At 36.4% G+C, this 25,963-nt stretch overlaps 1 protein-coding gene across 1 annotated transcript in view; it reads right to left on the reverse strand.

Annotated features, from left to right (window-relative positions):
• LOC125235595 overlaps positions 1-25,963 on the reverse strand; it is a 217,207-nt gene that overhangs the window by 15,521 nt on the left and 175,723 nt on the right. The window contains exon 2 of the mRNA XM_048142193.1: positions 15,473-15,793. Within this exon, the coding sequence (XP_047998150.1) occupies positions 15,473-15,624 (152 nt within the window). The 5' untranslated portion in view covers positions 15,625-15,793. The remainder of the gene's footprint in view (positions 1-15,472; positions 15,794-25,963) is intronic.

Genomic DNA, 25,963 nt, shown 5'->3' on the forward strand with positions numbered 1-25,963 from the left:
TTAAATTTTCATCCATGATTTACAAATTCAAGTCATCATAAATGACAAACTGTTTGCTTTTTCTATAAATAAAAAATATGATATGAAAGCTTATTTAATATAGATTATAAAAAATATAACTTTTATCCACATTTACAAACGTTAAGTTCCACAAAAAAATTACTTTAAGACGCGCGGCGTCGGGACTCCGCGAGCGTAATTTTAAAATGCCTCTATTTTAAAAACTCTATTAGACCCCGTTTAGCTATTAGGTCATGTTTGATTTAGTTTTCGAGTAAATTAATAACAAATAATTTATTTTTGGTACTATAATTATAATTTAATGGTAAATAAATTAAAAAAAATATTCATTTGTGATTTGCAAACTCAAGTCAACAAAAATGTCAACTGTTGGCTTTTTCTTTAAATAAAAAATATGATGTAAAAGCCTATTCGTATGTCACCAAACACCAAGACAAGTTTGGTGGAAACTTTCTTCACGAACTGCTTGGTGTCTGATGACCATGGTCCAAATGTTTCAAATGCAATTGCCGCAAATATGTAGTTGTTTTTTAAAAATGCATATTTGCGCGTTTAAACTGGGTGTTTTGCAGCAGCAGTCCCTGGTTTCTGGGCCGAGCGTTAGACGTTGGACGGAGCCAAGGTATCCACACAGGTCACGCCCCACGCCAAGGGTCGTCCCAGAAACCAAGGCAAAAGCGAGCAACCATCAGGCCGCTTACCGTCTGCTGCTGACAAGCCGACAGATTCGAGGGTTGTCGGTATGTTCGATGTGCCGAGAGCCTTGCGGATTAAATCGTTAAGTGCAGCGTGTCACAAAATTCGGCCAGCACTAGACTGGCAGTGGAGTCCGTGGTGTCCTAATGCGTCGGCAACAAGGGTGTGGTTGGCATGTCTTTAGCCCCAGTCTTAGACAAATGGCAGTATATGATGAAGTAAGGCAGCCTCGGAAGTAGGTATGTTCTCCAAGTGTCGATCTTTTCTAGTAAAGAGGTTCTTCCGGCACTCATTCACTGTTGCGTAAGGACCCTTGATCTGAAACAATATGTGCATTGTCATTTTATTTAAACAGATTCTGCAACTATCAAATTACATTTTGGTGGATCACGTACCTAACCTTCACTATTACACACTTACCTATCATACAAAATAATTACAAACTTTAGTAAAATCTGATTAGCCTATCTATGATATTGCTCCATCTCGTAATAGTTTGAAGCCTTGGGTGGCCATGTTTCTCCCTTGTTGATCGTTTCAAGCTGCGTTTATCGTACCTATCCCATACTATGTCTAATCTAGAAACTTTTTCTTTTGGCTTTGTAGCTTAGCCAGGCCACCCAAGGTGTCAAACTATTACAAGATGGAGCAATATCAGAGGCAAATCAGATTCTACTAAAGTTTGTAATAATTTTGGGCATATAATTAACCGGGCAACTAAAATATTAAACGGAAAGTTATTTTTGAGGCCCCATTTTAGTCGCCAAACTATTATTTTTGATACCCATTTCTATGGTTATTCAGTCGCCCGGTTAAATACGTGCCATAATTTTGTATGATACGTAACGTAAGTGGGTAATACTGAAGGTTACGTGATCCACCAAAAAGTTGTAATTTGATAGTTGTAGAATCTAAAATGATAATGCACACATTGTTTCAGACCAAGTCGTTGCGCAACGGTGAATGAGTGGTCGAAGTACCTATCTCTTTAGGTACCAGAAAAGATCGACAATTGGAGAACATACCTCCTTCAGAGGCTGCCTATCAGCATATACTGCGCACAGTGTACCAGGGGCCCATTTCTCGAAGCTACAAGTTACAATTTACAAGTGGTTTTCAATGTCTAATATGACAAGTTGGAAAGAGACTTCCGCTTGTAACTTGTAACTATCAGTTTTGAGAAATGGGACTCAGTGCGTTCTTGTTTGGAGTCAGGCGTTGGTGCCACACCAAAATTTGCCAAGTCCGTCTTCTTGGGGATGGAAGGAAGAAGGAGACGAATGGGTACCACACTGGTCAGACAACACTGAAGTGGCCAGTATATGCTTAGAAGTTACAAGATGTTAATGTAAATCAGGTTGCAAAAACCGATGCAACTGCAAAAAGAGGGTAGAGCCCTCTTTATGCAGTTGCATATGTACCCAGCTATGTCTCTGTGAAAGGAATGTATAATATGAGTAATCTGTCAATTAGGACACCACAAACTAAACTATAAGTGCTAACTTTTCAGTGTTGGATACTCTATGGCAGTTCCGACTCAATTATAATAAGCTCATTATAATTGACTTTAGTTAACTATAATAATTTCAAAAATAGAACTTCATACAATTTCTATACTAATTTGCAGTACCTGGCAAATTTTCCTGCATCTGAAACACATTTTTTTTATCTGTCGCGTTGTCGGCCAATCAGAGACGGTTATTACAAACAATTGGTTGCTAGGTAATTCGATGTTGATACAACGGTGAAAGACTCTATTGACATTAATTTTAACTTGCATGAATGATGATATTTCCGTCCATTGATGATGAAGATGATGACTCGTAGAAAAAGTATTGTATACAATAGTGATATAATTAAACTTTTCACTCTCGTACCGTACTACACATGGTACTCGACTGAAAAGTTTTGTATTATATCACGATTGTATAAAATACTATTATATAAATTTCTTTCAGGATTCACTACAATGAATAAATAACAGGTACAGTCGGTCTTTAGAGTGTGTGGTCCGACCCGAGTGTTGCCGTTGTCGACACCGGAGTCCATAATAATGAATCTTTTTCTATTTATGCATTAACACACCTCTGACACTGGAGATCAAATATATGAAAGAGGCGCGTTCCCCGCACACAGTCTAAGCTCGCGTAGGTGAACGCGTACTATCCTTTGTGAATAGGCTTTAATATCATATTTTTATATTTATAGAAAAAGCAAACCGTTTGACATTTATGGTGACTTGAATTTGTAACTCACAGAAGAAAATTTAAAAAAATATTTTTTTAAATTTCATTTAACATTAAATGGTCATTTTAATACCAAAACTAAATTCTACGTTATTTATTTACTCGAAAACGATACTAAACATGACCTAATAGCTAAACGGGTTCTAATAGAGTTTTTTAAAATAAAGGCATTTTAAAATTACGCTCGCGGCGTCCCGACGCCGCGCGGCTCAAAGTTTTTTTATGAAACTTAACGTTAGTAAAGGTGGGTAAAAGTTTTATTTTTCATAATCTATATTAAATAGGCTTTCATATCATATTTTTTATTTGTAGAAAAAGCAAACAGTTTGACATTTATGATGACTTGAATTTGTAAATCATAGATGAAAATTTCAACTTTTCATTTTTTTTATTTTATTTACCGTTAAATTATAATTTTAGTACCAAAAATGAATTCTACGTTATTGATTTACTCGAAAACGATACCAAACATGACCTATGAACTAAACGGGGTATGTTAGAATTTTTCAAAGCAAGCCGGGTGAAGCGGTACTTTGACCCCCCCTCCCGAGCCCCAGGGGGGAGGCTCCTGAAGGCTCCCGATCTTAATCGGCTTATTTTGATATAAGGAACAACTGTGCCAAGTTTCATGCTTTGGTCAAGAAAAAAAGGTTTGGCCTCTTTTTGTCGATAAACGTCCCCACTAAGTGATACATGTAGTGTATGCTGGATATTGAAACTATTGAAAGTGATAACGTGAACATAATAACATTAAGATGGGAAGGAAGAAACAGCATAGAATATACACCATGTATATGTATGACGAGGCTACAAAAAAATCAAAATGTTTAATGGAAAACTGTGACATAAACATAAGTTTGTTATTTTTTACTTTGAGCTATTGAGCTAGGTTTGGATAACTTTACATTAATATTAAATAATAACTTGTCAATGTTAACCTGATAAACATAACAGTCCCAAACTATGTGTACGTTGTACGTAATTTGTGTATGCTTATAGCGTAACTAGCGAATAAGTGTAGGTACATATACAACCTTGGAGGACTACACATTTATTTTATTGTCACCATACCAACTGGTAAAGGCTCTCTTGATTTTCTTTCTTTCTTCTTTCAGAGCTTGTGTCTGTTTTTAAAGGTTTCATTTTGTAAGTCTTTCTTCTTCGATGACAATATTAGAGATGTGTTTCATCACTCATCAGGACAGGAATGACACACTTTTATATGAACTAGGTATAAATATACGTATCGTTTTTAGGGTTCCCTAGTAAACAATAGACGGCCAAGCAAATTTTGTCACTAAAAAGGGCGGCAAATTTTAAAATTGTAGGGCTCACCGGCACAGAGAACCTCCTATAGAGTGGCAGTCTTGTATATTTGGTTCGCGATACGAGTCACCAGTGTTTGGGGTGCGAGGAGCGGGCGGGGAATGTGTTAAGCGCGCTGTGATTGGCCGTTTCAAGGACGGCGGGCAGTCGCGCCAGATGAAAAGGGACAGAAGTATGACTGTCCCTCTACTGACGCGTAAGTGGCCAATGTAAGTTGACCTATGCCGGCTCTGAATAAATTATAAATATGACTTATTTGTGGAATGTAATGCCGTCTGTTTTTAAATTTGAGCTTCTTGTTACCTTTCCACACCATTTCACACTACAGGTGGACATCTTTAAGGCATCAAAATACCCTTTTCCAATTTTTTTGTGCGAAAAACACGCGCTGCTTTCGGGTCTGTTACTTGGTCGATACTGATCGGGCACGGCGAGCGCCCGCGCTTATATCAGTGCAAATACTAGGAAGGCTGGCCACCGCGAGTCGTCTTGTAATAGATGTCTATAGGGGTTGGTCTGTGCTCACCGGCCAATTGTCTTCATAAAGCCTGTCTACTTAAAGTTTCACGTTAACGGAATCATTAAAGGATTAAGACGATACAGGAGGCAAGCACGAATTCAGATTTTTAGGTCTTTATCGCCGTCGCGCTGACGGGGGCGGAACCCACAGAGAGGCCCTGTATAGTTGTGTGTGCGCGTGGCGCACGCACACAGACGCGTACGCCGGCGGCGCAAGTACTCGCGCTCGAGCCGACCGACCGGCGCGGCGCCCGCAATCGCTCTCTATCTATATTTTTCTAGTTTTGGACTTCTGATTTGCGTATAGTTTTGGACTCCGTGAAGTATACTCGTACTGATTTGAATAGAATGCAAATTTGTCATATTTTAGGTATTCTAAATATTATTACATAATGTAATTATCTTAAAAGGAATCATGATACCGAAATAAAGTTATTCGGTATGTAAAAAACTAAAGCCTTTTCGATGTCCCTGCAAGCATATAGCTCTGGAACCCCACTCTGGACGGCCGGTTAAGGCAAACAAGTAGGTTCTTATTATTTAGGATTATACCGTTTGATAAAATATGTACGACGCCGACGATATGAAAAATACTAAATGTCGCTCATAGTCATATGATATGTTATTTTATTTTTATGTAATTTTGACTAAATTTGATTTTAATCAATTTAGATAATCTGATTGAGATATGTGATCTGATTGAGATATTACGTAATACTGATGATATTTACATCGAATATGTCGTACGTTAGACCAGCTTCTCCCTGTTTAGATATCAGATTGCATTGACGAGGTTTTCATTGCCGATTTATTCAAATGCTAAATGCTTCACTGCTACTGTGAATTCAGCGATCCAAAAAGAACATTGGAATTTTCCAAACACCATTCAGCCTTGTTCTTTCTCACTTCCTATCTTTCATGTGCATGAGATCATTAACAAATATTCATGACAAAATAGATTAGTAGTGGTCATTCAAGGAGTAATATTTAATATTATTAATATTAATCGCTTTAATAACGTAAATGTATCAATTTTATCTTAAAATTCAACGTTTTTCACATGATTTTCTTAAATAATGCAATGGTATTTTTGTCTTAAACAATATTCGAATTATTCATTTTATCCGAATTTCAACTTACAAAAAATCCGGATTTTAAAATTGGCGGATATCCGGATAAAATGAATATCCGGATTGCAAGCCCTAGTAGAACTGGAACTAATTAAGTACTATGGACAGGGACCTTTATTCTGAAAACGTCATAATTACTATTAGCAAGGATGATTCATATAGGATTGATAATGTTCATACTAAGAATCTTACCTGAATTTTTAGCGCCACCTATTAAATAGTATCATAACTACACTGATGATGCCTACAAATATCTTTTCTAGGGTTCCGTAGTCAACTAGGAACCCTTATCGCCATGTCTGTCTGTCCGTCCGTCCGTCCGCGGATAATCTCAGTGACCGTTAGCACTAGAAAGCTGAAATTTGGTGTCAATATGTATATCAATCACGCCAACAAAGTGCAAAAATAAAAAGTGGAAAAAAAATTTTTTTAGGGTGCCCGCCCCCCCTACACGTAAAGTGGGGAGAGATTTTTTTTTTATTTCAACCCTGACGTGTGATATACCTATTGTTGGATAGGTATTAAAAAATGAATAGGGGTTTACTACTAACATTTTTTGATATTGTTAATTTTTTCGGAAATAATCGCTCGGAAATGTATGGGACATTTCAGGGGTAAACTTTTTTGTATGGGCTTTGTCAGTCCCGGTATATATCGTCCTTGCTATTAGGCAACTACTGAAATAATATTTGTGTGCTCTAATTCAATGTGCACCTCTAACGACTCTTACGCAGTGGCCATTGAGGCCAATCAATTAAAGGTGAGGAAACAGTCTCAGCTGTTGCCATTAGATTTCGTGAAAATAACATTGATCGCGTTGGATATGGTAAGTATGATTAAGAAACTAAAGCCTGACCAGAAATATATAACTATTGTCAGGAGTGCGCTGTTATTCTGATGTATGGAGTGACAGTTCAGTATAGTATGATGACTATGAAGAAAATAGTTTTAATGAAATTCCGCTACATGGCGCGTAGTCATATATTTCTGGTCAGGCTTTACATGTGTATAAAATAAAACAAAACTTATGAATCTTATGATATAATCTTTCCAGTAATTGCCTATATGTTTCCAGTAATTGCCACAAAAAAATTGTTAAAGTTAGTGGTATTCCCAGTAGTTACTAGGAGTAAAAGCTGGGAAAATAACATTGTAGTTACCACTGGTAACAACTTAGTGGTAACTCTAACTAGTGGAATAACCCTTATTTTATAACGATATTTCACTAACGAATGTACCAAAATATGATTGACTTTTACACTGAAGCTATAATTATGATAGAGTACACATAATCTTGATACACATTTAATATTTTTCTATTGTATTTTCGAGATCTTCTAAACAAGCCAGTAAATTCTCTTCGGGAACTTGTTCTAACTTTTTTCTTATAACGACTGCAACTATATTACGCTTGCATGAACAAGGGCACATCGCGTCCGGTTCCGGTTCACTATAAATAGTATAAATGGATTGCATGGGTTGTGCTCTCTCAAGGACTGCATCTTGGTCCTTAAAAACATTTAAAAACATATCACTATTACAAATTCACACAGATTAAGTAACACACATATTTATACAAATTAGTGCAGATTATATTTTATACAGCTTTGTTTATTTGTTTATTAGGATCACCAACAGAAGATACAATATACATACTATTAATTACAGATTATAAAAAGCCCATTCATAATTGATCCCCCACTTATAGGTAATCACAGCATGCAAAAACATAATATTAAGTATGACAATATTCCTATTGCCCCAAGGGCTATATATAAATTAACTAAGTTTACACATTTAAACTATTACAAAATTACAAATTAACACAGAAATTATCAATAAGTGAACAGAGTTAGCAAGATCCGTCAACAAATAGTAATTTGTTTTTAAATGAGGACACTACTTTCTCACACTATAAGCACTTACATCCACCTCAAGGTCATCAGAATCGCTTGGATATGGGGTAGTTTTTTCTCTATATATATATATATTTTGGAGACTAGATCTTCATCATCTATGTCAAAGCTTTTATCTGCAATAAAAATATTTTATTTATTTTGCATACTTACATTTCTAGATAATTATTACAATAAGTTACAATCTTTTGAGAATTGGGCCCTTGGGTTATCTACATGGAATACACAACTGTAGTTGGCGAGTGTATTAGTGTCTACACTGTCTACAGACGACCAAACCGACCAAGGTCAACAAGTACGGGATTGTAAGAGCGGGAGAGCTACGTCAACCGGGGTGGCTTTAGGAAAATTTGGAGTTACTTTGATGGTATTTGAACGGCTTTAAAATTAACATCATTCATTATTTACTGAAACTGTTCATGTAACTAGTAGCTGGATAATAGATCAATAAATATTCTTGTAAATCTACCATAAAAAATCGCGAATTTACTTACAGTATGACTTTAAAACTAAATTTTCAAAGTCACCCCTGCGTTTTAAAGCCACCCCGGTTGACCGTATAAGGATTTCTCATTTTTTACAAATAACAGCGTCCCTAACTGACCTATGTCGGTACGGTCACCTGTAAGTACCTACTTTAGGAGTGACACCGAATAGGGCTTGTAATCCGGATATCCGCTGATTTTGAAATTCGGATAATTTACACGTTAAAATCCGGATAAAACGAATAATTCGAATATTGTGAATGACAGAAATACCATTGCAATTTTTAAGAAACTCATTTGGAAAACAAATTTTAAAATAAAATTAACACATTTACGATATTAAAGCGATTTATATCAAAAATTACTCCTTGAGTGGCACTACTACCTTATTTAATAAGTAAATAAATAATAAATAAATATTGGGGGACATCTTACATAGATCAACCTAGCCCCAAACTAAGCAAAGCTTGTACTATGGGTGCTAGGCGACGATATAAATACATACTTATATAGATAAATACATACTTATATACACAGAAAACATCCATGACTCAGGAACAAATATCTATGCTCATCACACAAATAAATGCCCTTACCGGGATTCGAACCCGGGACCGCGGCTTAGCAGGCAGGGTTCTTTTCATGAATATTTGTGGATAATCTCATGTATATCAGTTTAACTCAATCAATCAAGTGACACTGAGTACCGTATCAAACGCTGCACTTTCATTATTGTTAGCATCCGAATACATTATAAATAAATAAATAAATTGCTAACAGAACTAAAACTGTTCAAATTTTCTGACAAAAAGAAGTCTTCTATGTATCCCGCGGCGGAAGACCTGTTTAGTATTGAACTGCAGAACAAGATGAAGTAGTTAAGCAGATACGCTTTTACATTTTATCCTTTCAAAATAGGTTGCAAGTGTTGCAACACCAAAACTTTTTCGCTGTATACGTAACGTAAGGCCCTCTGGCTAAGAACGTCTACCCGAGAGTCCCAAGTGTAACTGGAATGGAGTCATAATTCATAATTCATAATTCTTTATTCGCATTTAAAAAGTGTTAACATGATAGGTCTTACATAAATTGTGTGTACCAACTTTTTAGCTGTGTTTTGGCAGCATGCAAATTATACAATAACTAAAACTACATTAAAAATTAACTTAATTACTTAACTTATTATTAAACTAAGGTATACAATATGTACAATATTTACAGCATATCTTACTCTGTTGATACTTCCCCATTACTATCCACAAATTCTTTAATCGAGTAGAACAGTTTTGCCATTAGCCATTTGAATAGTGCATTTTTAAATTTATTGCATGGTAGGTCTGTTATATCCTGTGGTAACTTATTATAAATCGTGACACACATAGAATAACAGTTACTTTTAAAAGCGGCAGTTCTTTGTTGTTTAGGTACAACAAGTCTGTTGGTATTCCTAGTATTTCTAGGGAACACTTCCTTGGCAGTCTTAAACAAGTTTACATTTAATTTCACAAATTTACATACTTCAAATAATGGCGATTTTTATGCGACTTTCGTAATTAGACGACTTTCGGAATTACCCTAATGCACCTTATTAATGTATTTAAAACTCAAAACGAAGTCACGAAGTCATCAAAGATAAGAGGTGAAAATTATTAGAGAGAAAGATCATTCAGCCTTGTTATTTAACAAAGCTAAATGGTGTTTGTAATGGGTACGTATCTCAATGTCTAAGATTAAAAAACTTAACGTTAAATGACCTACGTTCAAAATACCTAAAATCAAAATACCTAATGATTTTAAATACCTAAGCAAGTTACACCTACGCACGAATTACCGAAATTTAAAATACCTATTGGACTAAATACCTAATGTTTGAAATACCAAAAACTATGTCACCTAAATTTTATACGCCAACATTTGAAATACCCTATGGTCAAAATACCTAAAATGATTAGCCGGTCAAAATACCGAAGTAGTAGGGTAGGTTCCGCGAGCGCAAAAGAGGGTATATATATTGAACAAAGTTTAATTATTTTCTGTCAGCCATTATAGATTGCACAATGATGAGATATTCATGCATACGTAAAAATGTCTAAACAAAGTGGGGTGCATTCGGGTAATTCCGAATGACAGAAATGCTCTGGTAATTCCGAAAGAGGAATCTTGATATGATGGAAATAATGGCGATTTTTATGCGACTTTCGTAATTAGACGACTTTCGGAATTACCCTAATGCACCTTATTAATGTATTTAAAACTCAAAACGGTGGTTACAAAGTTTACGTGGGTGGTTTTGCGTATGCGAAAAGTCGTGAACACAAGGACACTATATTGATGTTGCAGTTCTAACCTAACCTAACCGACATTCGTGCATTCTTAACAAAATATTGTACTTTTTGAGGTCGCAGTTCTAACCTAACCTGACTCTCCTGACTGCATTTAGTATTAGTGGTTATTCTGATTTTAAGAGATATGCCAAATACAATTATGAAATCAATTTTATTCATAAAAAGCAATTGTCGTAAAAAGTATTATGCTAACTTATTTTCGGACAAAGTAATTAGTATTATTTTAGACTATGCCGAATAAAGTTTTCTGCCAAATTAACATTCGTCGAAAATCGATTATGCGAAGTCTGTTACGCGAAAATCGTTTCGGACAATTAAAGGTATACCAAATAGAGATAACCAGATTGGTTTAAATTCTATATTAGAGTAGGGTTAGGTTAGAACTCCGACCTTACACAACAACGAACGGCTTTTAAAGTAGGTTTAGGCTAGAACTGTGACCACATACAAAAACAAACAGTTTACAGAGTAGGTTTAGGTTAGGTTAGAAATGTGACCACACACAAAAACAAACAGTTTACAGAGTAGGTTTAGGTTAGGTTAGAACTGCGATCACACAGAAAAGAACGGCTTACAGAGTAGGTTTAGATTAGATTAGAACTGCGACTCTACACATCAACGCACGACCTTTAAAATAGGTTTAGGTTAGGTTAGAAGAAGGTTAGGTTAGTTGTGAGTGTGACCAAACATAAAAACATATAATTTACAAATTGTACAATTTTAGAAAAATTTACAATTGAAATAGGTATACAAAATTGAAATAATATTATGCGTAATAAATTTTATTTAATGTAAAACAAAATTAAATGAAAAGACACAAAACAAAATACCACGATATAAAGTATACTCGGAATAAGCTATCTACGAAGTAAAAGTCCACGGTTTAATTTGACTTGTATCAATCATTCTACGATATGAACTGTCGATGAAATGGAATTATTTGAAACGTTTTCTTTGAAATAATATTCGATTAATTGTCTGTCGACGATTCAAGGGTAAACCGGTTATTTAAGCCCCTTTTATTAGACATTTTTGCATTTCGGATTTAATCATTAGATATTTCGATTTTAGGTATTTTGAACGTAGGTCATTTAACGTTAGTTTTTTTAATTTTAGGTATTATGAACGTAGGTCATTTAACGTTAGTTTTTTTAATTTTAGGTATTATGAACGTAGGTCATTTAACGTTAGTTTTTTTATTTTAGACATTATAATATGCACCTTTTTAAACTTTAGGTATTTTGAATTTCGGTCGAAACACCATTATGTATTTTGATTTTAGGTATTTTGAACGTAGGTCATTTAACGTTAAGTTTTTTAACTTTAGACATTGTGATACGTACCCGTTTGTAATATGTCATAGTTCTTTTTGCATTTGAATAAATCGGTAATGAAAACCTCGTAAATGCAATCTGATATCTAAACAAGGAGTAGGTCTAACAAAGGTAATATTCGATCTAAACGATCACAACATGACGTTTTGCCTCATATGGCAATCAGATTATGTCTCTAGCATTAAAATTCATTAATATCAAATATTAGTCAAAATTACATAAAAATAAAATCATATCTTATGAGCAACTGAAGTCATTTCATAAAAAAGGCAAGAATGAAATAACTAAGTAACCTAACCTAACATTAAGGTTACGAACAACAGCTGAAGCCTGATTATAAAATAACAATTTCCTACGGCGTTTTTTTCGTATCGTAGTACATAATTATGTTACTAAATATGAGATTTATTAAATAAAATAAAAAATATTCGAAATATCCGTTTTATCCGAATATCCGAATTTTCAAATATCGAGTCGAATCATCCGGATTTCGAATTGGACGGATAATTGCAAGCCCTAACACCGAACCACTGGGCAGAGTTTCAGTATTTAGGTTTATGAAGGTTTAGTTATAGGTAAGTAAGTTTTACTCAGTGGCTCATTCTGTGCATCGATCAAGTCATAAATATCATCATTAGTGCCCCTTTCACTCGCAGCAGTATAAGAACATTGGATGAATTGGGATTCTTCGAGTTCTGGGACACGGGAGTCTTGAATACTAAAAACAATTTATTTTTGTGACTAATTGCACATTGTCTTATCTTTAATTGTGACGTTTTTAGACTAAAGGTCCATTGTTGATAGTAGCTGATGTAATTTCTATGGTAATTGACTATCTACAGTACCAACAATGAGAGTCCTTTTAATTTAAAACGTCACAATTAATGGGAAAGTAGTGTATATTACACACACACACACACACGCACGCACGCACACACACACACACACACACACACACACACATATATATATATATATATATGCTGTAGAAATGTAGTCTGGCTGTGAGCGTTTGTGCATTCAACTACGCACACAGATGAGATGACCGTACCAAGGTCAAATAAGGACGCTGCTATTTGTTAGAAATGTTAGAATGAGAAAGTTATTTAACTCTCACGCTCTTGCTAATAGCGGCGTCGCGTCCTTATTTGACCTTGAAAGGTACGGTTACCAAACCAAGGTCAAATAAGGACGTTGATGTTTGTTAGAATGAGAAAGTTATTCAGCTCTCTCGCTCTTGCTAATAGCGGCGTCGCGTCCTTATTTGACCTTGGACTGTACGATTGCCTGTACTTAAATAAATAAATACTTAAGCGTCGTGACATTACTTAAATTTTAAAATCGGTAAAATTGAAAGCACTAAATTAAAAAAAAAAAAACTACTACTACTTCATTGTGGTTGTGGTGCAGAATGTTTTCGACGTATTTGTTTCGTTCGACGCCACGTTTACTCACCGCTAGTCTCAAATCAAACAAGTTACTAAAGTGATGGCCGTGGCCGACACCGCTTGCGCATGGTTCCCCCTCAAATTCTTGGAAATAGAAAAACCGAAATAATTTCGTTCCTGCGAACTGTTCTTTAAAGAACGTATCATTTAATTCCGTTCTTCGGAACGGTTCTCACTCATAAACCGAAATAATTCCGTTCCCGCGAACTGTTCTTTAAAGAACGTATCATTTAATTCTGTTCTTCGGAACAGTTCTCACTCATAAACGTTCGTTCACTGAACGAAAAAGAATACCGGTTAATGGAACCAGAAACGCTAAAATAAAGTTCTCGGGTCAACGTACGGAACCGTTCCGAAAAAAATACCGGTATCCGATCCCTGCTTACGAAGCTCATTTGATAAATGAACTTGCTAGCAATACAGGTTTTGTTTGACAAATATTTAATATTATAAATGGGAAAGTGTGTGTGTCTGTTTGTTTGTCCGTCTTCCATGGCAAAACGGATCGACAAATTGATTTTTAGTTGGAGTTGAAAGGATGGAGGGCTACCTTTTTTCTATCTAACCCTCCCTTTCCCTAAAATGGGGGGGGGGGTGAATGTTTTTATGGATCAAACCGCATTTTCGACTTTAACTCGAGAGAAGCCGCGATCAAAAGCTAGTGAACTTGGACTTGGACTTTGGATTGGATGCTTCTTGACTACCAGTTATAGTAGGCTCTATTGGAGCCAGTGACTGATTAGAAAATAACCGTTAACTTCATTATTGTATAGCTAGTTCATTATATTTAATTACCTAGTTATATTAATTGTAATTAGAAGTCGTTATAGTACGAATTATATTGTAATTTAATAATCAAATTCTGTTTTGATTACCTAGTTTCCGCTTCCTAACATTCCTATTTGCGAACTGTTTTATGTTACAATTGTCACTTAAAAGCGCCAAAAAAAAAGATAAATCTTTTATTCTCAAAATAAACCCTTTTTGACAACATTAAATCTTCTGCCAAACTGCAGGACAGTTTGTTGGCAGAGGGAAAAGTACTTTTTTTTTTTTTTTTTTTTTTTTATTTTTTTTTTTTTTTTTTTTTTATGGGATAGGAGGCAAACGAGCAGAATACTATAATTTTAATAACATGAGCTGAAATATAACTAAGGATAACGATTATATCAAGTAAGTACATTCCGGCCTATTACGGAGTACAATCGGCATGTAGTTCCCATTCTATTGCAGTTGGGTTGTAGAGCGTCTGTATTGGCCCTGAGATGTAATGTTTGAATAGTACATTACGATACAAGTGCGTAAAAAAGGAAGTTCGAAACGAGTGGCGATAAATTAACACGAATTAAATCGACACGAGTTACGAATTTCCTTTTCGCACGTGTATCGCTCGACGTTTTTCTGTACAGATGAGCCTCCGAAGTTTCGACCTCGCATATAATGAACCACTTCTCGCACTAGTGCGTAAAAAAAACACCATCTGTACTGAAAAATATCTTTCCCGCCGAGTATCTAAACATCAATTTAGATGACCTCAATTCTAAAAAATGTGTTCTATTATATTTCCTTAGGAAAATCATTGCTTGGCTGTATAATATTCTGTTTATTTACCCGTTACTCAAACCTAAATTACTATAATTACATACATGTACTATGTAGAAAACAAATTAACGTCCCACATCATTCCCCATGGCACAGTATAATAAATAGTACTATCGTACAGTGTGGCCACTCCCGCTCCCCGCTGATAGCGCCGCCCACCCCCTCTCGGTTACCTCACATTTACCGCCTGTCAAAAACCCGAACCGTCAACCTGTCATATCTCTCTCATACAAGCATGGTACGCGTTCACCTACACGAGCTTAGAATGTGTGCTAGGAACGCGCCTCTTTCATATATTTGATCGCCCGTGTCCGAGATGTGCCCATGGGCTGTGATCTGTGCGCCATAGTAGCAAAATAGACAGACAACAATAATGAATAATGAATGAACATTGCACAACTCACCTTGGCGGCGGCGGCGGTGGATCCCTGGACCTGCGCGGCATGAGCCGCGGGCTATTCGGCGTGCTCGCCGACTGGCCCGCGCCACTGTGGTCCGTGAACCGCGCCAGCGGGTCAAACAGCTGAGACAGCCGCCGCGACCGTTCCTCACCCATTCTACACAACACACATCACCATCACGACACTTCACCACCACTGTCAACACACTAATGACTTCGAACGGAACCGACGCGGAAGCGCCATCTGACGCTCACGCGGGATTTGGCGCGCAACCGCCATCTTGATTTTCACAGCTTAATGTGCCTTTGCGCCGTATTTAGAACGCTGAAAAAGAAAGAAGATCAGTTGACGTGTGGCGAGGTGGGGAATTAGTCAAAGGTGAGGCAATTAGCCTTTGAGAGCGTCAAACATGTCGACACGGGTATTATGGATTGCGGTTAATATATTTGTCGGCAGATTAGACCGACTCATACTAGAATAGTTGAATGATGCTTATTTGACTTATTTCACAGCAAAATTTTGATTACAATCATTTTATTGACCTAAAGATTGGCATGATAGTCTAACTATGATTTCCGAACGCCTACTAAGGACGTTCATCAATACAATAACATTTATACAAAGTTTCGACAATTCATTACGATATGGAAGACGACTAACGATGAAACAAATTAAAAATAAATGTTCACTTCCAACAATGTCCCTTTGGAGAATATATCGTGATATTCGTGATTAAAGAAGATATCTTTTCTCAGATTTCTGAACGAACGCAACGCTTTCCCATACATTTATATCAATCAACATTCACATTCGTTTTCCACAAACCAAGGGAATATAAAAGTATTTAAATCATGGTCGTTACATCGTCCTATAAAACTATTTTCGTTGTCGCTCTTCTGATGTATTACCGGACGAAATTTGTTCACGCCTCGGATTACCGGATGTTGCGAAGAAACGTTATAATAGATACCAAAACCACAGACATAACACCATTGTAATTAGGTTTATATTTTTTTATAAAAACCGTACCAACTAGGTCTATATACAGTAGATTGTCAAATCTATCTCATAAATAACATTTTCTTGTAAAATGTTGCCAAGACATCATATTTAGGTTCACAAAAACCAAAACTTATCAGATCTCGTGCAGAGCCAAGCTTCTAACTCTAAAAATCCATCACAATATCTATGCCTAGTAATGCCAGCTTGCGCTTTGCTTGGCTAGTCTTCGTCGGGATCCCAGATAAGATAATCGCAGAAGAAATGCCAAAGGAATGAGACAGCTCTGTACGCGCACAGCTGTGAAATTATCAATGAATTTCTCCATGCAATATCGCAGCTCACGTCATCCATTTAATCACTCAATATCTTATTATTGCTACAGTTGTACCTACTTAGACTAGTTAGCAAAACAATTCTCTCTTTAGCTTTTGAGGGGTCCACTTTAAGTTCGCCGAACGACATCGGCCAGTCAGAGATAAAATGTAACAGCGACAAATAACTGACAGACTGCGCTCTTATCCCGTATAGTCTGTGAGCCTCTTTAGAATATCGGTAAGTATGTAGTACATACGTACATACTAACATGTAAAAACTTAGGACTTACATAGGTAGTACAAAACATAACAAAACAGACAAAACTGCTACATTAGTTATAATGAACGGTGCACCACTGCTTGTTCACAGCATTTCTATGCAATTTCCTTGTAAAAGTAAGTTAATTATTACACACAGTCTTAAGTCAGCGGAGTCTATTAGTTTTCCGTTCTGCGACAGACACGATGTTTTATGGACTAATTTAAATGTTGGCTTGGCTTTAGGAAGCAGCTGAGTACAATATATTTCTTTCCCGCACTATTTATTAAAAATATGAGGCAATTTGTTGAAACACGTCAACATCACACAGGCACAAATCGTTTTTGTGACATGTAATATTGTTGACAATCTACATCTTTTGTTGTTTTATTCTGACTTTCTTTTGTAAAAGATAAAGAGTTATTTTTAGACAGATTCAAAACAAAAGGAAATTACTCAATACTATAGTATTTTTTAGGGTTCCGTAGTCAACTAGGAACCCTTATAGTTTCGCCATGTCTGTCTGTCCGTCCGTCCGTCCGTCCGTCCGTCCGCGGATAATCTCAGTAACCGTAAGCACTAGAAAGCTGAAATTTGGTACCAATATGTATATCAATCACGCCAACAAAGTGCAAAAATGTTTTCGTTTCGATGACTCACAACAAACTTGACCAGCCAGGGTAGTCTAAATAGGTAGGTCCTTATTTCGCATGCGAACTAAATACCTATGTAGCACTGCAAGTTGGTAGGTCCAACCTTAAACACACCACATGACTGTAAACTATTTCACTCACTGTCACAACCAGGTAGCACAAACAGTAGCTGTTATAATCATACGAGTCATACGAGTAAAGGTACCGTTCTAGTTTCAACTGCAGTTGTTGCACTACCGTCGCGACATTACACTACAATCGTAACGGAACTTTTATGTATGCGAGCTACAAGCCTCAATATCCATAAATCGTATGTCATATATTGTGAACCTCGGATGTCAACCGCACCTGCATTGCGTGCGGTGTCGCCGTTGCTGTATCAGTCCAATTTATTTGACAACATAAATGCAGTAATGAGGCGGCAAATATCACACAACTTATCAAGGTAATTGACAGATACAGCGGCAAGAATGATGCCGTACCTGCTCCAATCGAAATCTAAACATCACCTGAAGTATGTCGTTTTAAATTGTGTATTAAAAGTAAGATAAAGAAGAAAAATTACTAACTGAGGCTTGTAATCTTTTATGAATACAATTCACAATATTCACTACGGATCTGTATGGCAAGCGACAGCGGCGGCGCAACTAAACGGCTACCGCTTCAACTCATGAATAGACTTGAGTCTTTGATATTCAAAATTAGTTCGTCTCACCTGTGTACCGGTTCTCAAACGTTGGTAAAAACTTATTTATTATGCGACTAACCGAAGACTATTATTATGCGACTGGTTGAATATTGATTGCAGCGAAACACAAAAATTCGAACCGAGGAGTGATGATAAGGTTTAGTTATATATTATGTCAACAAAATTGGTACCGTGAAACAAAAGGTGACTTTTAAATTAAGGGTCAGCTTAGGTTCAGTTGTAAAGCCATCATTTAAGTTTTTTTTTTTAATAGGTGTACACATAATTATATTATTATGTACAATATTTAATAATCTGAATTCGTTAAACGACAAATAAAATAAATTATTAATGAAAACTTTTGAGACAAAATGAAGGCAATTTGAGTAAAAATTAGATACTTTTGTACAGAATTCATCCAAACCAGCAATTAAGGGTTTGACGAGTTAATTTTGCGCTTGGTATAAGAAGCATAGTACCTACTTAGGATTTTGTCCCGAACAATATTAATTGACATTCCGAATTCAGAATAGCTTCTTACATCTGGGAGTTTTGACTCAAACTTGCTACTAACTAAATTAAATATTGATGCAACAAAACGCGCAGCAAAGGCAAAGTTCAATCATGTAATAACTCTTCAAACACTACATGTAAATTCATCAAACTAACTTATTCAAAACTTAATTCAATTGAACTTTGCATATTAAATATTTATTTAGCAATCCCGGCGAAACTTGGCTCGGAGTCGGGCAAAGTTTGAGAAGCATTGTTCGGTCCTCTTTTAAATAATAATGGTTCTTTCATACATTATTATTTACAATGAAACACGTGGGGCAGGGTGTGTTAGTGTCGTTTCTTTTCAATAATGTATTTCGTGTCTGCATGAAAATGAAAGGAATAATCGGTTCAGTGGTGTGACCGAATAAGCTTACATTGGTAATAATATGTATACGGAGATCATGTAAATAACATCATTCCACATCATTCTCATACTTTCGCCGGTCATAAGCCGCCGGTAAAAGAGTACAGCGAGGGTAAAGTGGCTCTTACTCGTCCTGTAGTTGTGATTGCCCTCGCTGACTTTAAAGAAACCTAAAATTAACCTTTCAAACCCCGCCGGCTCCCCAGGGAGCCAGCTTAAAAATTAAAAGACACCTTAACTAATTTTGGCATAATTCAAAATTGAGTGTTCATATTTGACGTAGGTATGGGTTTCGAAAGGTTAAATGCTGCAGACGCTGCATTGAATGCCTGTCCGGTCTGTTATACGATTCATACCTAGGTTTTTCTAATCTATATGCAGCGTGTAAAGTTTTTAAAATGTATATGTACACATTTTAAGTAACAATAAATATATGACTTTACACGCTGAAAGGGTCAAATATTTAAGTGCGTTTACTAAGCGTTACTGCTGTAAATAGTGTAATACATAGTAGAATTTTCTCGCGTAGCTTTTCGCAATCCTGCCACCTGCACAAGTTACCGAACAAAGCTGTCAGTTGTCAATGATCTAACCAGGGAGAATAGAAGTAAGTATAAAGGAGGAACACCTGTCAAAGTACAACAATCGCAAAAATGACCGGCTGAGGCCTTGTAATTGCAGTTACAAATCTCTCCGCTTGGAGCGCTGTCTAGCTCAATGATCAGCGATGTGATATGACAATGTCAACATTTTTCAGTGATTTCATCACTGAGCAAATCAGACAGTCCCGTGGTAGTGCGCTGGCTTCGTACGCAGATGTTCTCGGGTTCGATTCTGACAGCGATCTTTTTGCTTTTTGTTTTTTTTATATACATTTTCTTTTTTGTATTTTATTTGTGTTTATTAATTGTTTTATTCAGACAAATGTTAATTTAAGCCCTTTTACATTGTTTGCCCCATCAAAAGAATTCTTAGGTATAGTTGTAAGTCTTGCGAATGAAATTTCGAAAAGTTATAACAAAACAAAATATTTTTGGACATATAAAAATAAAAGAATTCAAGAAAAATATTAGTAATAAACAGATAAAAAGATCTCATCAGGATTTGAACCCTGGACCTCTTGCTCCGTAGGCGGGGTCACTACCGAAAGGCTAAGCCCTCTTGTCAAACCCTTATTACCTGCTATTGCAGCGCCACCTATCTTTTCTTTTATATGTGCACTTCTGAGTTCTGATACTTAAAGCTTTCGCTCCTTATATTTCTAATCTCCATAGCTCTAACCATCAAACCTGTCAACACGTCAATGACACGCCGTCACCAGAACATAAAAAAACGAGTCACCATAGGCTACTACAAATCACCTACCTGCAGCTCGCGCATTGCAAAGATATTTGCATTTAAAACGGTGAAATTTATAAACATTATGTGCACACTGAGAGAAATTTGCATTGTGAATTTAACAAGTTCGAGTTGTTGCGGATTTATCCGTTTGAAACAAAAGCATTTTAGTAAACGGAAACAAAGCGTCGCGTCGGGCCAACTGTATGGAAAAAGACGCCGCGTCGACGCGACGTCGACGCGGCGTCAGGCTTTGCCCATACAGTTGGCCCGACGCGACGCTCGCGAGACGCTAGATGTGGGCCACCCTAAATCACAATATTGATGATACAAGTCGAATTTGTTCGAACAACGAGGTCAAACTTGTTAAAAGATATTTGATTGAATCAGCCAAACATATACGCAACCATGATGGGAACAAATCAAATTATTTTAACAAATATTTTGATATGTGTTTTTTTAGGTAGTCATACTAACTATATAAAAAATTAAAAATCGACACTGGTGGTGTCCGTCATTTTTTATTTTATATATGACATCTTATTTCGATTTTATTTCAGCCAAACATATGTTTAAAACAATATATGTCATGTTGTTCAAATATATTGTTGATTCAAATCATCAAATGACGAGTAACTTGTAGAATTTACTAGTTACACTTAACAAAATCTAACTTGTTGTTTGAAGCAAAGAGCACGTAGCGTAGGCGCTATTTTAACCAAAAATCTTGTTGAACGAACATGAAATCTCTCAGCGCACGAAGTCTAGCCTGCGCGAGCACTCATGCCTGATGATGTCTCTATATACGACTCGAAACATGTCGCCAATCATCATTCTGTAAGTATTGATAATAGATTTTAAGAACTTCTGGCAGGCAAGTATGGTCGCGCGATAAATGATAAATCATTTATTTTATCGCGCGACCATGCTTGCCTGCCTGCACTCAATAGATATCTTCAGTTGATCAAACAAATCCGTCGTCGCGTCACGTCAATGATGCCGAAACCAGACTGTACTGTCAGCAACGATGCTATGAATACAGCCAAAGTGCCAAAACTATTTATACATGACTTTATTGCCTGTACATTAAGGTACACAGCTGTACAACACAGTACAAGTGAACACAAACGGGACAGGGGACTTCAAATTACTGTCCCGCTAATGAGGTGCCAGTGCCATTGAAGCTATCATTGCTACCGAACGGGGTAAATTCCAAAACTTAATTCAGAATAAGAATTAACAGTAAATGTAAAACAAAGGAAAGCAAAATACCATAGTTAACATTGATCGCAATTTATATCACAACTAGCTTTTACCCGCAGCTTCGCCCGCGTAATAAAAGTATTCATTAAGATTTTCATTTGGATCCTTAGGTTTCTCTGTAGGTATATTTATTTGCGATTATTTCGATTGCACATAATACTTTTGCTTGCAATGATTGTAGAAATATTAGGTACACATCGACCACAGCGTAGGTAATTCTATATACGCTGGGGAAACCTTTATAAACATCCCACATAGCCCGTATTTCGACACTATGATCGGTGGGTAAAAATTACTTTTTTCTATTATCCCTTAAACATTTTTACATTTTGCTTATACTTATCGCAAACGTAATCTTCAAGCAAGCAAACAACGATCGTCTTAGAGCACATTGATTGTAAGAGACCGCCGACCGATTATCCGTATCCCTCTAACGATACCCATATTATGCGTATCCGTATCGCTATCGCTATCGCTATCGCTATCGCTATCGCTATGCACTGGTGTTATTAATAAATTATTGTATTGTATTGTATTGTATCCCTATCCCTATCCCTATCCCTATCCCTATCCCTATCCCTATCCCTATCCCTATCCCTATCCCTATCCCTATCCCTATCCCTATCCCTATCCCTATCCCTATCCCTATCCCAATCCCTATCCCTATCCCTATCCGTTATCAAGATGTTCAATGATTTCTTATCAAGTGCTAAAATATAAAGTTTCATGGTTTTATCTTTTAAAATTAAGAAATCCCATACAAACTTTCAACCTCCATTTCAACCCCTTCATCCCTTTTTTTCGAAATAAAAAGTAGCCTATGTTCTGTCTCAGGGTCTAAAGATTGTCTGTTCCAAATTTCATCAAAATCGGTTGCGTGGTTTAAGCGGGAAAGCGTAACAGACAGACAGACAGACAGACAGATGATCACATACTAACTCCTAGTAAGTCATTGACAGTTATTTTTACTCCTAAATGCAATACAAAACCTTACCCGTTCATAAAAATAATACATTATTTCATACAAAGCTGGAATGCTTTTGAGGTTCAACGATTAAGACGTGAGGGTGTGCCTAGATTTTGCGTAAACCTAGGAGCTGACTGTCTTGGCAGGAGGTGGGTTTTGCTAGACACGTAAATAATAAAGACTGTTAATCTAAAATAATTATTGGTGTAAATAGTTGCTGGGACACAAACACAAATAGAACAATTTTAAGAGTTTAGTTTCTTAATAAATATATTATATTCTAATAACCAGCATCCACATCTGGTTAAAGACAGTTAATTAGATCAAGCAAATGCGAAGGACGAAACGTTTTACCAAATATTATATTATATGCGCACACAGAGTCAGGATTCTAATAACGAATTCCTGATCATTAGTCGTCATTGATTTTGTCGCACTTATATATTTGGAAGAAATGCCAACTTTTCACTTATTAACTAATATGGCTCTGCGATCCAAAGAGAATCTAAACCCCCAAAAAGAGAGCACATCACTTATCCCGATCCTAGGCAGTTCTTGCCACATATTGGCTTGTAGCTGACACAGATTCGCCATCACACTGTCTTCCCAGCGATATCAAACATTTCAAAATCGTATTTATCTTGATAGCGCGTAATGACACCAATTACAACAATGATATGATAACCTAACCACAAAATTAAAATTTTGAAAAAACCCCCGACCGCGACATAGTGGACCGATTTTCATGAAACATGGCTAAGAACAGTAAGAACACTCCCGACTAATTCAGCTTTCAAACAAAATAAAACTAAATTTAAATCGGTTCATCCGTTCGGGAGCTACGATGCCACAAACAGACACACACACACAAACAGACAGACAGACAAAAATAAACTGTGTTAGATTAACAGTTCATTTAATACTTGTCTTTGTCTTAGCTTAGTTTGGCGTCGTGCGCCAATCGAACCCTGTGTGGGATTACCTAGGATTTCCCTGTGCGATGTGACTGATCAAAGGTATTTGCTGAGACGTATGTATTAGACCAGCCAGACTTCTGTTATCTTAAGTCGATAACTGTATTTAAATAAATAAAATAAATAAAATAACTTTATTTAGCATTGTGTAGTACATATATGCTTACAGTTAATAGTAAACTTATAAATATCGTGATATATAACGGTTACATAAGTTATAATTATAACTTTATGGTAACTGGAATGAAACTTTGAGTAAGCGGCATCTGATCCCCGTACTAGTAAAAACTGTATCACGGTGGAACAGGTTTGAACAATCTTGGTGTATTTGAGCATTATTGAAGATTGTAACTAGGTAATACTTATGTATAGGCAACAACAGCTACAATCTAAGAAAAAAAATCGGCCAAGTGCGAGTCGGACTCGCCCACCGAGGGTTCCGTACAAACTTTCTTTCAAATTACCTAGTAAAAATAATCTCATATTTTCATATAACTCTAATGACTTGACTAGAAGACAAAAGTATAGGCACTAATGAGTATTATAGTGTATAGCGCCATCTCCCGGTCAATTTGCTAACTAATTTGCGCGACCTGGTTTTTCGGGGACAATTCTTTATAATGTTAACCGATTTAAACACGATTTATTGGACAGAAGATGGTTTACGTATCATCTCGTATTAATTTGAAGTACGATATACATCCGCAAGGGTGGGTAAATTGAAAGTAAAAATCTGAAAAGTTTTTTGTGAATTAAAAAAAAAGTATTCAAAATACAAACACGATTATATTTTTCCTGTAATATATAGCATAAAACCAATGTTAACTAAAATTTTCATAATTTTTCGTTGGTAAACTTCGGAGAAAAACGTACCTCAGAACCATATAGAAATAGGTACGGTGGCCTAGATGGCGTTACACCTTTGAGGGACGCTCGGCTAGATGGCGCTAATATTAATTAATATTTGACATTTTAACACATATCATATCAAGCTAAGAATATGGGCCAAATTGTCAAAACTGAGGTTTAAAGTTTTAAGCTTGTGTCGACAGATGGCAGTCTATGCACTGTGAATACATATTTTACTTTGACAGTAACTCTACTCTCTCGTTTTACTCTCTATATTACTTGATTCTCTTTGGTATAGGTATCTGACAAGCCGGCCAAGACACACGTTTGACCACGTTCACACCTGATGGTAAGTGATGATTCGGTCTACGTGGAGTTTGTGAAGATAGAGCTTGAAGTGTAAGAAGCTTGGCTCTGCTTATGATTCGGTCAAGTTTTGTTCGAATGTATGGGAAATAAAAAAAATTAATCCAGCAAAATTTTAACGTAGTATGGTACCTTAGGGTAAGGTGCTTTGCGCACACTAGCGTCCCCTACCGTCCCCCTGACGCAACACCCCCTTTTAGCACGAAATAGGTCCCGTTTTACTGTTTTTCTTTATTTTTCAGAAAAGTATCAGAGTTAGGGAAAAAGTGTCTATGAAAGAATTAATTCTTATTAAATTTTATTATTTTCTTATGAATTAATTCTTATTAAAGGGGGGGTTGCGTCAGATGGGGGGAGGGGATGCTAGTGTGCGCAAAGCACGTTACGCTAAGGTATCAAACCGCATTTATTTTTATTTGGATTTAATTTTTTTTTCAAAAAACACAGTTTGACCGAATCATTAAGATTTCATAACTTCTTGTCAGTGCAAGCTTAAAGTGTCGTCATGGCAACATTTCACATGAAAATGTTTTGGTGAGACCACACTTTCACAAATCCATCGTCACAAAATTTCCTGATAAGAACTAATATCGAGCACTTCATTTAGTTTATTAGCAGCTCTAATCCGTCTAATGAAACGAGTTATAATTTTAACCAGATTTACTCATACTCGTATAATCGCACGTACCCCATAGAGGCAAAAACGCTACCTTCAACCTTTCCAGATTCTTATCTCGAGGCGAAAATATCGTGATCTGTTTACCGTGGCCCAATTGAAGTGAAAAATTACACCGCCAAGACGGGAATTAAAAGGGCAGTGACCAGAAAATTGGCGACCGGCCCCGGCTCAAGAGTTATGTGCTTTGATTAATGTTATCAGAGCCGTTATCTCGAAGGAC

The sequence above is a fragment of the Leguminivora glycinivorella genome, chromosome 17, assembly GCF_023078275.1.
Source record: "Leguminivora glycinivorella isolate SPB_JAAS2020 chromosome 17, LegGlyc_1.1, whole genome shotgun sequence".
Lineage (NCBI taxonomy): Eukaryota > Metazoa > Arthropoda > Insecta > Lepidoptera > Tortricidae > Leguminivora > Leguminivora glycinivorella.